At 31.9% G+C, this 15,223-nt stretch overlaps 1 protein-coding gene and 1 long non-coding RNA gene across 3 annotated transcripts; one reads left to right on the top strand and one right to left on the bottom strand.

The window, feature by feature from the left end:
• Positions 1–814: 814 nt before the first annotated feature.
• LOC128180356 (uncharacterized) lies at positions 815–15,195 on the top strand. 2 transcript variants are annotated; one of them, XM_052848404.1, is made up of 6 exons: positions 815–906; positions 5,363–5,889; positions 8,992–9,192; positions 10,223–10,349; positions 14,312–14,476; positions 14,909–15,195. In XM_052848404.1, the coding sequence occupies exons 1-6, from the start codon at positions 886–888 to the stop codon at positions 15,104–15,106; spliced, it is 1,239 nt and encodes a 412-aa protein (XP_052704364.1). In that variant the 5' UTR covers positions 815–885; the 3' UTR covers positions 15,107–15,195. The 2 variants fall into 2 exon arrangements, with proteins under 2 accessions (XP_052704364.1, XP_052704363.1); XM_052848403.1 differs by having other exon boundaries at positions 824–987.
• On the bottom strand, positions 1,353–3,362 carry LOC128180363 (uncharacterized). Its single transcript, XR_008243211.1, has 3 exons — positions 2,853–3,362; positions 2,563–2,683; positions 1,353–2,408 (listed from the first exon to the last, which is right to left on the bottom strand). It is a non-coding gene; the product is annotated as an uncharacterized LOC128180363 (long non-coding RNA).
• Positions 15,196–15,223: the final 28 nt, after the last annotated feature.

Here is a 15,223-nt window from a genome sequence, read left to right as displayed (position 1 = left end):
TAAATACCAGGTAGTCATATAGTCGTAAAAACACAATTCTGTTAGTTACATATGACTTTGATTGCTACATGTATATACATGTAGTTTCAATCATGGATATATAGGATTTACCCGAATTGTTTTTTAATATGTTCATACACAATCTACATGTATATTGAAAATAAGTGATTTTGTATATTAACATTTTGGAGTCTGAAAACAAAGTACATGTATCCTTCTTATTAAAGGGACTTGGACACAATTTTAGATCAAAATTTTCTTTTTCTTTTTTAATGCATAAAATGGTTTACTTGCTCATTTTGAATGATTGACCAAAACTTGAATGTTAGAATTCGGGTTATAAGAGAGATACAGAGGTAAAAAATCATTGTTATGTAAACAAAGCTCGAGTCTTATATTTGTTTACAAATAATGTAAAGTATGGAATCGTAACATTTCTTTGATCGAATGACTCATGGCAAACAAGGTAAACTGATTCAATATGTTCATAGATAATATGATAAACAGAAAAGAGCAACATTTGATTGAGACTTACTGTGGTTTCATCAATATTCGTACGGAAAACAAACATTCCTCCTCCACGAATTAGAATTTTCATGATTAGCAAAGTTGCTCCCCCCCCCCTTTTAAAAACAATGTTACGTGCTTGAGCAGATAAGAACTATGTCATAATCGATCTATACACAAATCTATACAATCTATTAGAAGAGAAAATACTTGCTGTTAATATACATTTGTAATTTTCACAACTCTCTTTGTCCTGTGGGGTGAAAAGACATACCTTCACTAGAGGCTTGAGGCAACGAATTCAATAGGAACCGCATATAATATGCCGCGAAAAAAGATGACAGGGTTTGACATTTGTGTACAGTAGGCTTGAGCGCAATGGGCGATCGGATAGCAGAAGTAAGTGAGACCTATTATGAAGGGGATTATTCAAACCCGCCATCACCAACTGAAAACCTGTCCAGTGCATCAGACGAACTGGTAATATCACGACATCGTAATCCACTGATCAAGAGACAATTAACATTGGTCTATATACATAATTATCGTTACGTACACTGTACATATCAACACGCCATATAAGCAGAAGGAGTTCAAATTGTAACGATTGACTATTGTGTTTTTAATTTCTTTTTTTTTAGCTCACCTGAACTTTACTGCTCACCTTTTGTCTGCCGTCTTTCAGCCTGACTGTCTATAAACTTATATAATAAGTTATAACATAATATAATAGAGACAGTGGACCAATTTCAATAGTTCAAATAATGGGATTTTGCATACTACTATTTGACAACAAAACAAATCACTATCTAAGGTATTAAAAAAAGATTTCAATTTTGCAAATATGCTTCATTGTATGAACCTATAGAATAGAAAACATTCAATTTTGTGTAAAACTTTTTAATGATGTCACAATTAAAGACAATTACGTCTACTATGACAAGATGACCATATTTCCCTTCGAATGATAAAAAAAATTTGAAACAGCTGTGTTGATTTTAATTAATTAGACAGTATTACTACAGGCAAACAAGTTGTAATTTTTTAAATCATTGTGCAAAACAAACAAGATGTTAAAAGCAGACTTGCACACTGACTAATCCACACATGTATAGAAATTGTTTAACCATTAACTTCCAAATATAGACATAATATAGTTATCACCATATATGGTAACCATCACACCAAAATACACGACCATGGACAGATCACCAATACAAGTCAAATATGATCCATTACTAATAAACAATGAAATAACTAATAAACAATGAAATAAAGTGAATAATGAAATGTACGGGTGTGTGAGTGAATGATTTATAAAGGACTGTGAACGATAGCATTGTCTAGCCACCTACCTAAAAGTCATTTTTTGAAAATTGTCTAATTAAGGTTCCTCGACACACCAAAATTTTATTTTATGGATCGATAGAGAATCTTTTTTGAAACATGATTCCACAAAACAGAGATCAATATCGGCTTTCAGTTATTTTATACGAATTTTTTTGTATTTTTTCAGTGAAATAGGAAAAACTGTTTTGCAGACAAACAGAATATATTAGAGCCATACATGCCAACTTTTGAAAATCTCCATGGGGGATTTTACGCGCGACGACATTTTCCTTGAAGGAAATTTCGCGGCATTTTGTTGTGTAATTGCTTTGTATAAACAATTGAACTCTTAGAAATTCATCTGTTTCTTTATCTATTTATCATTATCCTAATGTGTTTATCAAACAATCTCCTCTTTCAAATGAAATCATAAATAAAGTTCATAACTTTATTTTCATATATTAAATCAATCTTTGAAATCTCCACAAACAATAAATAGTATGGTATAGCAGTTCAAAAAGCACTAAATTCTGCAACGCAGTTGGCAAACAGGACCTCTGCTCTTGTGACATCTACAAAATAAAATGAATAATTAATTAAATTAAATATTAAAAAGCATTTATGGGTCAAGTTGCTATAAAAAGTGAAAGAAAGTATTTATAATTGTTTCCTGGCTTAAAATTCTTTAGAAATATTATATACTAGCTTATTAAAAAATTTAGTTACCTTCATCTTACTCCAATTTTGATTTCACAAACAAGTTGGTAGCAGCAGGTGGCTTGATGAATGGCTGTTTTTCGTGTTCTTTGTAACATCATTCATTCCACCATGGTCTACCCTAAAATCCCTCAAAATAAAAAAAAATTGTTACTCATAAAGTTTAACATATCTACAATATTCTTCTTGTAGATAATGTATTATAATAGCTATCAATCTCTCCTTGTGTCATGTGTACACAATAAAATGTACCCTGTCAATAAATATATTTAGTTGTACTATATATAAGTTAAACATACCTATTGCACGGCAATATACATGGTTGTCATCCAATTACAATCCCGATAGTCATCACGAAAATCGGGAATCTGCCTCCCGATATTGGGATGAAAGTTTCGTTTTCTTTGGTGGTGTAACCCCATTCTTGTCGAAGTTTGTGTAAAAAGTGTGGCATTTCGCTATCCATCCCGATACTTCCCGATTAATTACTATCAAAACATGCTCCCCATTAGGTTTGCAAGCACCCAGACACAGGTAGCGTACAGGTAATTACACCGATATACACACACGCGATACAGGTAAACAGCAATGGCGGTCATAATCCCGCTTTTTGATTGGTTAGCGTAGACAAGCAGCGCGGGATTTGAAATTTTAGATGGAAATCGGGACTTATTGTCGTAAAACGGGTTGGACTTTTTGAGAATCGGGATTTCGAGGTATTTTGACAATCCCGATCGGGATATCGGGATTTGTATTTTTGATGACGTGAAATCGGGAGAATCCCGCAAAAATCGGGATAGTTGGCATGTATGTAGAGCTTAAAACTTGTTGTCAATTAATGTGTAATATAATTATAAATAAATTCATGCCAAAGATTGTTTGGTCAAGTGTTTAATTTTTTAATCAAAAAAATATTTCTGAAAATCAAAATTTTAATTCTTTAATATCTTTTTAATCTATGGATAAAATTTTAAAAATAACATATAGTCACATAAACTATTTACTAAACAATGATATTTTACAAAGAAATTGAAATGAAAATGTGAAATTTTGGAAAAATTGCTATTTAGGCGAGAGAAATTAAATTTTTAGTTTTACGGATCCGCCGACCCAATTTTTCCGATTTTGTAAAAAAAAAAATAATGAAAAAAAATTCCTATCTTCGGAAATTTTTCCGGAATTTTCAAGTTTGACCGATCTTGGTTTTAAAATTACTTTATTTGATTTGAAATCTGCAAAACGTTTGACAAAGGGAGCTTTTAAAATCAAGTGTAAGCGTCTCTATAACATGGAGTATTTAAGATGGAGGTCAGCCATGTATGGTTTGGCTTAAAAGTTTTTATGAAAAGCAAAGAAAATGTTATCCTGAACAAGTTTTAAGGTTAATACCAATGATCTTGAAACAAACACAAAGTACACAGTGGATAGTGGACAAATTAAATTTAATATTATAAGTTCAAGCAAATAATATGTAATTTTGATTAATAAAAGTTTGCCCACTTTTTTTTTTTTTTTTTTATTTTCCCTCCTCCGACCCAAATTTTTTACAACAAAATCCGTAAAACTAAAAATTAAATTTCTCTCGCCTTATCAAATTTTAACCGATCCCGATTGAAAAAAAACTGATCCCGATCAGAATTATTTTAAAATTGAAATTTTACAAATAAACTGCAGTTTTTTTCTAAGTAATTGATATAAATTATAAAGTAAGTAAATGACGAAACCATTTTACAGCTAAACAACCTGAAATTTTTGCAAAATTATGATTCATTCTAACTTTATGTGATTTCATTCGGGATCAGTTTAATTACAATCGGGATCGGTTCAATTTTAAAATTTTCCATTTTTTCTTTAATTTCACTATTTGGTTTCAATTTCTTGTTGAAATATGATTGTACAGCTATTGTTAAATGCGAGTAACAGTTTATCTGCAGTTTTTATCCATAGATTTAAAAAATATCTACAATCCTTTTTTTCATTTTCAAAAATATTTTTTTTTACAAAAATATTTCAAAGTTTATCTGGCCGTTTTGATATGTATTTATAGATAATTGTATTGTACATTAATTGATAACAAATTTTTAGCTCTAATATATCTTGTTCGCAGCTAAAACGATGTTTCCGGTTTCTATAAAAAAAATACAAAAAAAATCATATAAAATAACCAGAGGCCGATAAAGGTGTCATTTTTGTATACTTATTTCTTAAAAATGATTCTTTTTGATCCATCAAACAATGCATTGGTGTGTCGAGCCACCTTAAAGTTATTTTTTTATAATAAAGTAAACATTTATGTATAGTTTCAATAAATATAAATGATTTGGTCAAACAAAGAGAGATAACTTTGTATTTTGGGTTAAAATAGCTCAATTCCTAATAGAAATTAACGGAAAACGGAAATGTTTTTTAAAACATCTTTCCCCCCGTGAAACAAAAGCTCCTTTTGAGGGGTTTTATATATTGTTATTTGGCATATTTATACCAAAGCCGTCCAAAGGATTTGTTGTTTCACAGGGGACATATGTCTACAGACCAAAATACATTCCGAAAAAAGCAAAACTTTTGTGTAAAGATAAATATTAATCAATTAGGATTTGATCATACTTTTTAGTAGATGAATTTGTTTTTGAATATCTGACAGAAATTCCGAAATATTTGGATGTAAAATGTAGGCGGGAAACAGTTCTTGGCGTTCACAGTTCTTATTAAATTATAGTAAATTGTAATTCTTTGATGTATTAAAGCATCAAGATAAATTTTTTACTCAAATGATTGAGATAATAATCTTTTTATTTGACATTCATTTAAGCTGCCCAAATCATCATGTGTAAAACAAAGTATTCCACATGGAAGACGAGCACAGCATACAATTCCTTCACCAGCAAATTCATCTTCTTCCGACTCAGAAACTGGGCAGTGGAGAAGTATCAAAAAAAGACTGTTGGCTTCTGATTTTAAAAAAGAGGATATGAGTGACTTAAATATATTTTATGATGAGCAACCAATGCCAATCGACTGTTTCTTCAAAATGCTCAAAGAAAAGAAACAATGGACCATGAACACAGTAGTTGAAGAGGAAATATTGGGCACTTTTAAGCAGGCTAATGAAGATCAGTTGGAGAACTTGAATGTGGATTTAGAAACTATCACTAAAACTGCTGAAATGCATTTTGAAACAAAAAATGAGGACAGCAACAGGGGAAGACGGAATCGTCATGCTTTCAATGATCTGAAAAGAAATACTCTTGATTGTATCGTAAATGAAGCACAGAGAGTGAACAAATTTTACAGAAAAACTGTAATAAATGGACAGTATACTGATGACACCATGATCAGGTAAGTTTTTTTGTTTCTGGAAAATTTTGTTTCTGGAAAATTTTTAACTGAACTTTTTTTCAGCTGAATTGGTGAGAATAGATTTTGTCCTAATTTCATATAATGTTTTATTATATCAACAGAAGCAAGAGAATTAACATTCTTTGGATTGGTGCTTGTTTAGAGTGATTGTTTTGGCATGATTTTGTTCCTTTTCCTTTAGATTAATTTCCGTATTTTTCGGGGCATAGGCCGGAATTTTTTACTCCGATGAGCGAGCCCCGGCCTATCCCCCGGGATCGGCTATTCTTAGACTCAAAGTTAAAAAAATTTAACAGTAAAATATAAAATCCACTGTTTTTTATCCCTTGTACTGTTGTAGCAGTTTATTATGAGGGTTGTTTTTTTTTCATCCGTTTGAACTATTGTTCGATAGTTGTCCTGTTGATAATTTTTGTAATGACATCGTGAGTAATAAAATGCACAGTACTGTACGAGGTATTTCTTTACAATCCCAATCAAAAGAATTTTTTTCCCATGTTTGTGTATGAACCCTGGAAACTATTATTGCGTAGTAAAAAAGAAAACGAAACGTTTTTAGAATGTAATATGACAGAATTTTTGTGAATTCTTCATGTCTGCGTTTGTGGGAATCACTGGTCTTGGGTGGAGAATAAATCAAATGCTTTGTGTTTTTACAATTAATTTTCTGTTGGATGAAATAACGGTATTCTGGTGTCGTGTGTATATACAAAGGTGTGAAACCCGTGACTAAAACACAGCCTGGGGGCACGTAGCCTAGTGTACACCGTTACACTTCATTGCATTAACTGTGTTTTTAACATTACAACTTCTCTTCATAACGGCAGTCACTATTTAATTAATCAATGGAAAGAACACAAATTAAATATTTTATGTTTGGTATTTCGTTTTCTCATTCATAGCGATTACGGGGGATAACTCTATTTGAATATGAAACCACGTGACGTTGAGCTAATGGACGCCATACCCCGTATTTACAAGTAGCTTTCAAAGTATAACTTGATTAAATGGGATTTAGCAATAAGGTATTAATAAAATATAAATGGTTTGGTAAAATATTATACTTAGTTCTACCAGACAAAACCACTGAGGTTGGTGTTGCAATTAAATTTACAATATGTAAAATTACGATACATATAACGATACACCGACGAAAACGGAAGAGACCAAACAGCCACAAAACACAGATTGATTTTTAAAAATTGCTTAAAATATATATGTTAAGCAAATTTAATAACTTTAATTACTCTTTTGACTTTCTACATCGATATTCTGAAAGTATATACTTAATACGATGACTTCCTTAATAAGCGGTCATACTTTCACTATAGTAATCATCGATTGAAAATCGGCTTATCCCCCAATTCGGCTAGTCTAAGGATTTTTCTTGAATTTTGTCTAAAAATTAGCAATTCGGCCTATGCCCCACATCGACATATGCCCCGAAAAATACAATACAAAAGATTAGCCTTTTTCAAAGCTAAAAAAGTCAGCAAGCTGAATATTAATTTTAGGTCAAAAGTGAATACACCATCTATATAAAAAAAATATGCAGTTGCACATTAGTTTGCAAAGTTTATTCACTTTAGCATGTTTAGGGTAAGAGACAGGTGTGAAGCGATGTACATACAATGTATGACTGCACACCAACTTATTGACTAGAATTGTAACTTAGCAAAGATTGCTCGCTGAATTTCATGGTCCCGTCGCAAACCACTGCCAATTTATATAGTCTCCAATAAGAAAAATATATAAAGGTAACTCTTGATGGCTGGAAGTTCATGATCGCTCGAAGTGAGTCTAGGATCTTGATTTTTTTCTCTGTATAATTAAGCAAATGTACTCTTGATTTCTCGAACTCTTGATCAGTCTATAGAAACCCTTGATCCCTCGAAGTCAAACTGCAGTCCCGTTATTTATAATCTTTGGTTTTGTACTCTCGATACTTCGAAGTGGCTGTGTATAGGCAAGCCACTATAGAGGCAAGACCCATGTAACTGGTTGTTTATTCAGGCGACACTTGTCCTGCAAGGTCACTAGGTGATATTTGTTCGATGATTGACAATACTGTAACCTAATTTATAATTACACTGACTATCTTAAAAAGGAAAAATTAATTGAGACGAGACGATAATTTTGAGCCATAGTGAAAATTAATGAATAATAAAATTGTAAAATTTATGCATATCAGCATTAATATTGTAATTATTATGATTAAGGCTGAACATGTTTGGAATCAGTACAGCTGGTGATGAAATAGAATGAAATGGGAACAGTGGTTGATTCTCAGTTATCTTTTACAAAATGTCGTCTTGCAGTCCAGTAGTTTTGAGCAATCTGGTCATAATAAGATGCATAAAAAAATAAATTATCATGACTTTACTCAATACATGTATTTGTTTCCATTTAGTTTTTAAAACATACATATATCTAAATTTATCTGAAAAGAAAATGTTGTTTAAGCTTAAGGTTAGCACTAGATAAATGGCTTTATCATAACATCCAATAAGACTAATTTTAAAACCCATCGTGCAACCCAGAAAATTCCGAACTCTTAAAAACTTTTTCTTTGGTACCATGGACTTTGAGCCATCGAGAGTCACATGTTTATGTGTATACCACGACCATGGCTGCAGACAATACCCAGAGACAGTCTGATTCGCAGTTTAACCTATTTAGAAACTGACCAGTTTCATAACTTTGAATTTCCCTATCACGGGTAGTCTTATTTCTTCCCAGAATTCCAATTTACGCAAGTGCAATTGAAGTTTCATTCCACGTAATCAACTGTTTCATTGACAGATTGATTAATGAAGCATTATTTGTCTTCTGTTTACACTGTAGAAATGGTGGATCTACAAGTGTGCATGATCAAAGTATGTTTTCAGAACACAAGTATTTAGTTGTTCATTATGACATGTGGTCACCTGTGGCACACCTAAGATCAGTACAGTAAATAAAATTAATCACCAGAGAAAATTAAACATACAGTTGCAATGCTTATATATACCAAGTGACTAGCATCCAGGTGAGATTAATTAATAAATTATGGTAACATTTGTATAAAATTTTAATTTGCAGGTTATTTGGTCAGTGGGCGGCATCAGTAAATGAGTTTTTGCAGAGCTGTGTTGATATAGTGCGGTCCATATTTCATCCTGTAATACCCCCAAAAATATCCCACCATGAGAATCATGGGAACAAAAAAGAAAGAGACCCTTGTGAAAAAACCTATCATACATTGTTCATGAGCTTTTCAAAAATTTGTTTGCTTCATCCAAGGTGAGTGAATAATATTTATTCATTAAGTAATTTTTACTTCTGGGATGTGTTATTGATTAATTATCTTGACACATTCATGCATTTCATGTTTCAGATATTCTCTGTGACTTACATCTTACAGATGAGGAAACATGCTAAAGTTTTGGAAGGAGGTTAAATGGGAAGTAGCTATCTAATTTTTGGACAGGTTATATTTTAAGAGATGGTCTTTACTCAATGTTGGTAGGTCTAGGGTCAAGGTTATATTGAAATCACACAAAAAATTCTTTTTCAGAGCATATTTACTCTCCACTTAGCCCTATATTGCTCATACTTCACATAAACACTTAACAGAGCTTTTGAGTAAAGGGTGTGCATTGACCTTGAGTCAAGTTTCAAGGTCAAATGTGAAGGTCATAGCAGAATTATGTGAAAAATCCTTGTGCGGAGCTTATCTTCTCTCCCTTTGGTCCAATCTAGCTCATACTTCACTCACAGATCAAAGGATCAAAGGGTATGCACAAATCTTGAATGATGTTTGTAGGTTAAGTGTCAAGGTCATATAAGGTCACACAAAAATCCTTTTTTAAGAGCATTATATATATGTGCTCTCCACTTAGCCTTATTTAGCTTATACTTCACATAAACAGAGCTTTTGGGTTGATGGTGTGCTGTGACTTTGAACCTAGTCAATGTGAAGGTCATAACAGATTTCTTTATAATCAGATTTTAACTGTAAATTATTTCCCATCTGCAGATTGAGATGGTCACCATCTTAATGTTGTCTAGTTGCAAATGAATAAGTTAATAAACAGGTTTCTTCTGACTGATTTTCCTTAATCAAACTTGTATCAAAGTTGAAATAGATACATTTAGAGATGCAAATTACCAATTGTGTTCATAATCGCAAGTTACCTACACCCTATAGAAATTTAAAAATGCAGTATCTATGTATACATTTATCTAATGAAAAACATGGGCAATAGATTCGGTCAAGGTGACAAGGTGATCTCTGTAATCTATGAATAAACTGTGTTTTAAATTTCCATAGGCCACACAGAAAAACCTATGGAATATTCAGGAACAAAGTTATAATGAGTGAACCAGACATACACTTTGTACAGACGTTTACTCCTTTTGGAGCAGATGGATCTCCTGTGCTTATAATGAATTGTGAGGTATAAATTCACTTCTCGTTAACTTACATAGCATTTATATTATATAGTATGTGTAAATTATGTTATGTAGAAAGCAGTGAGAAATCAAACCATTAAATCAATAAATCTGCAAGTTTATGAGTAGCATTTATTTATGAAAAAAATTTTGATGATAGAAAATTTTGCCTATTAAAAGGGAAGGAAAGTCAAACACATATTTTATTCATATTAATAAAGTAGTTTAAATTATCACATGCAGTCATGCTGTTTTGAAAATAAACAACAAAATTAGCTTTACGTTTGAAGTTAGAGAAATCGTATTTACTTGAAGCTGACATGATGTAGAACTCTTTTGTATTAAAAACAAAAAAATGTAATAATTTGGACGTCACACCATCTATTCCGGTTTGATTTACATATACAATTAACACAGTGCTCTGAATAAAACGCTACTTGTGCCTTTCTGTTACTGAAGTAATCAACTGAAGAAAACTTTAATTAATTAATTAAATCACAAGTTAATCTAAAGAATAAATACATGTATGAATAAATATATGCATTTTTATGAAATCAATGACAGCTGTTAATCTCCTATTATTCAAAGTTGAAAATAGCCTTGAGTAAATTTTTAGTCCATCTCTAGTTCTTCGCTAACAAAATAAGTACGTTATAATTGTAATCGGGATGTTTAAATTCTTTCTCTAACGTAATGTCAGAATTACCATGTTGAAATAACAACGTCAGACATTTTCTATGTTACTTTGCATCTACGCGGAGATTCCTCTGTCTCCGACACTAACCTCTGCTTTATAATCTTTCAACGAACATGCTCCTTTTGAGGTTGGTTTGTAATTTAGGCCTAAAAAAAAAAATAGTGTGTTTAGGGTAACACTGATGAAAAAATTAGGTAGGTGGAGATTTTTTTTTATTTTATCTATTTTTTTTGCCTGAATCCTAAGAATGTTTGTTTGTTTCATATTTAAAAACGTATTTTTTATTGGAAATAAGATAAAATTCACAGTCGGATAAAATCAGGCATCTAAAAATGGTAGGATCGGGCCATTTTTGTAGGTTAGGTCGGGTTACCCGAAACACACAACTTTTTTTTTTAGGCCTTATTTGAAAGTCAAAGGTAAAAGAATGGTCTCAAGTCGATATTGTTTCAAATCTTCCAGAACTTGTCATTTAGAGCAAATATCATGATTTGCTAATATAGTGATGCTATGTTGATAAAACAAACCAGAATAGATGGTGTGACATCATAAATTAAAGTTCAGTGGCAGTTCCCATGGCGGCTTATAGTTTATTATAGATGATAATTGATATATTATACAACATATTTTTAGTTTCCTTCCCGGCCCTTTAGAAATCCAAATGGTATATAGGTTACTTATGAAATAATTACTCTCCAAATGCAGTAGGAACCTCTTTATCTTGCACATAAATGTGTCACATTTGTGCAGATAGTAATGTTTGACTGTATAAATATTTATCATATATAGATTATTAATTATTAATAAGTTTCAGGCTATTCACTGTTTTATATTTTTTTACTCATTTGGCCATGATAACCTTTACTGACAATTATAATGAATTGCAGTTTGTTCTGGTAGTGTGGATTTCTGCAGTCTGGTGCAGTTTTTTTTAAATTTTATTAACAGATTTTGGTCTCCAGACAAATAATTTTAAAAATGTTTATGCTCTGTTCTGCTATAAAACCTGGGTATCTACCAATGCAAGTCAGAGGTACAAAAAATGAAAATAAGAAAATGCATTATGGGAACAATTTTTAGCCCACCTGAGCTGAGAGCTCAAGTGAGCTATTTTGATCACATTTTGTCCGTCGTCTGTCTGTCCGTCTGTCTGTCTGTCTGTAAACTTTTTATATTTCGAACTTCTTTAAAACCGCTTGACCAATTTCAACCAAATTTGGCACAAAGCATCCTAATGGGAAGGCAAATATAAATTGCAGAAATGACAGACCAATCTTTATTCAAAGCACAGAAAACCTCAAAACTAGAAAAAAGGGGGTGCATTTTTTAAAATCTTCTTCTCAAGAACTACTGAGTCAAATTCAACGTAATTTAGCATAAATCATCCTTATGGGAAGGAAAATATAAATTGGCAAAATTAAGGGCTAAATCTGTTTCAAATTTGAGTAATTAACGAAAATAATAAGACAGAGAGAATGGGGGTCAATCTTCGGGCTCGATATTTCATATATCGAAAACCAGTTTAGAGGACCAGTCTATGTTAGAAGCAGCCATCTTGAACTGAGATGAATTTGCTTGTCGTGCATCAGTTTGCGTGCGAAGGGAATATTTGAAACATCCAAAATATATTTGTGCCGTTTATGTGAAGTAAATCGAGGTTAAATATTTCAATGCGTAGACATTTTTATTTGTGACGGTTGTTTTTAGCTTGTTTTGATTTTCGTTTAGCATGTTTAGTTTCGTTTTATTTTAACTTGAGAGGAACCATTGTCTTTATTTTTTACCTGTAGACCGGTAAATCAGACAGCTGATTGTTTACATGTACCTGAGCAAAATCTGATGCACTAACAACATAATATTATAAAGTACTATTCATTATGTTGGTATATGTATTTTGGTGCGATCTCTACGTAATCCTTGATTAATGCAACATGTTTTATTAAGATGCTCAGCAATTTCAATCTAAACAGAGAGCATTCTCACTGCTAGAAATATGATGGAAAAAAACTGTGTTTTTTCTTTACTATTTACTATCATGAGAGTCAAACTTCGAGTTATAAGCAAGATACAGAGCTTTGCGCACAATGCTACTGTAATACTGTATGTTTGTACACAAAGCTGAGGTCATGCTTTAGTTCCCCATGATTTATATTTTAAATGCAACTATGCTGAATAGGGAATACCAAGTTTAAAAATCTTAAGTTGAATGGAATAAACTCATGTGAACAAAAACATGACTCAAACCAAGCTATGTATCTTGCTTATAATTCTACGATTGACGCTGAAGTTTTGGTTGATCAATAGAAATGTCTTGCTAAAAGGATGATATGCTGCAACTACTTTCTTGTGCCCCTTCTTAAACCATGAATTGCATAAAATCTACACAAATTTTTGATAGTTTTTCAAACACAAGTAAATAAAAACGACTTCTTTTAAACAGTTTCCATAGTCCTGACACATTATTATTATGATGATAAAAGCATTATCGTTGTTCTGAAAAAAATTATTGCAACGGAAAACCATCTTTGTAGACATTTGTTGTTTTTTTCTGCAATAAAATGAAAACAATGGGTGGGCCTTGCTACAATAGAGCGACATGCCTGCCAATACATTAATTTGAATTATAGCTCTTAAACATATGTGACAAAATTTTTAGTTAAGTTTATTCATTAGTCAAGTGAGTAAGGATATGAAACATCACACGAAATGAATTCATGCCTGGTAAATGACAATCGTTATAATGGAGAAGGCCAATTAAATTTTTCCATGTTTTTAATTTGGGGAATTGAACGCATTCATTCTGGTGCTTTGAGGTACACTTTTCTTCTTTCACATATAGGATTTTTTAATATAAAATACAATAACTAGTAAGTAGTGGAGGGAGAAAATGTACCTTTATGCTCCCTTTTATAAAGTGATGGGGGGAGGGGGGGGGGCTAAAACTAAGGGAACTGGAAGTTAACCATGAACACCAACTGAAAATTTAGTTATTTATATTGCATATGATCTTATTTTCGGTAAAAATGGTATTCAGTAAAGGTAAATATGTCAAAGATTAAGTATATGCAAAAATAAGTGTAAAATTCGGATATTCATTTTTGGTTAATCAATTGATGGGCCATATGGCACAATATCCTTGAAAGCCCATATAAAGCAAGTGTTGCTCAGGTGAGCTATAAGGCCCATCGGGCCTCTTGTTTTTTTTAACATCAAATATCATTTAATTTATTATTTGATTAGATTGAATAATGTAATAAATTTTACATGAAGGTGAAGAGAGAGGACCATCCTGACAGAAGAAAACCAATGAAAACATGGATAGAGAAAATTATCAACTCGCATGTACTGGGGAAGATTGGAATAGAACTGCTAATTGAAAGTTATGGGTCATTTTTCTCACCGTATGCTGTAGGAATTGTATGTTTGAGATCAGAGGTAATTAGTGGTCTTATCAGGCATTACATAATTGTTGGAGGTGGGGCTGTCATGTTGTAAATTTGAATTTACGGAGGGGCAGTAAATACAAACATTTTTGTAGATTTTGTATTTATAGAACATGACAGTTCGATTAATTTCTACATATTAAAAACCTAATTACGCTTCTACAAATCATGACCAGTAAAATTCTAAATGATTGTCGATGGAAAAAATAGAATTTGATTATTATGATGGTTGATGCTGAAAATGAGCAAACATCTAGTTAAACAAGGTTAGCTAGGACTAACAAAGTTCGCCCCTTTTGAATATAAATGTTTTATCAATGTAGTGTAGGTATAGTATACCTTCAGTTTTCATGATAATATTTTGTGTGTAGAGTTTATGATTATTTACATATTACTTTAGTAAGTTATTTTATATTATTTACAGATAATGTTCCTGTTCCTGGATATTTCTATTGACCACTTCGATGCCATTACAGAAAACTTATGTTTAGATGGTAAACGGGCATCTATCCATTACACCAAATCTTATGATATCCTGAAACAAAAGGACAGATCTGAAATAATGGACATCATCTTTTACATGGCTGCAATTCAAACCTACAACTTCCTTTTCCCTTTTTAAGTGACACAAGCCTTGAACCTGTTAGGTTGTAGTGATTGTCTGATGAAGGAAAACAAACCAGTGACATGTTATAGTTAGAAACATTCAGCTTACATTAATTGAGAACTACTTTGGTAT

Source organism: Crassostrea angulata, chromosome 4, assembly GCF_025612915.1.
Source record: "Crassostrea angulata isolate pt1a10 chromosome 4, ASM2561291v2, whole genome shotgun sequence".
Lineage (NCBI taxonomy): Eukaryota > Metazoa > Mollusca > Bivalvia > Ostreida > Ostreidae > Magallana > Magallana angulata.
This window is presented reverse-complemented; position numbering and strand designations above follow the sequence as displayed.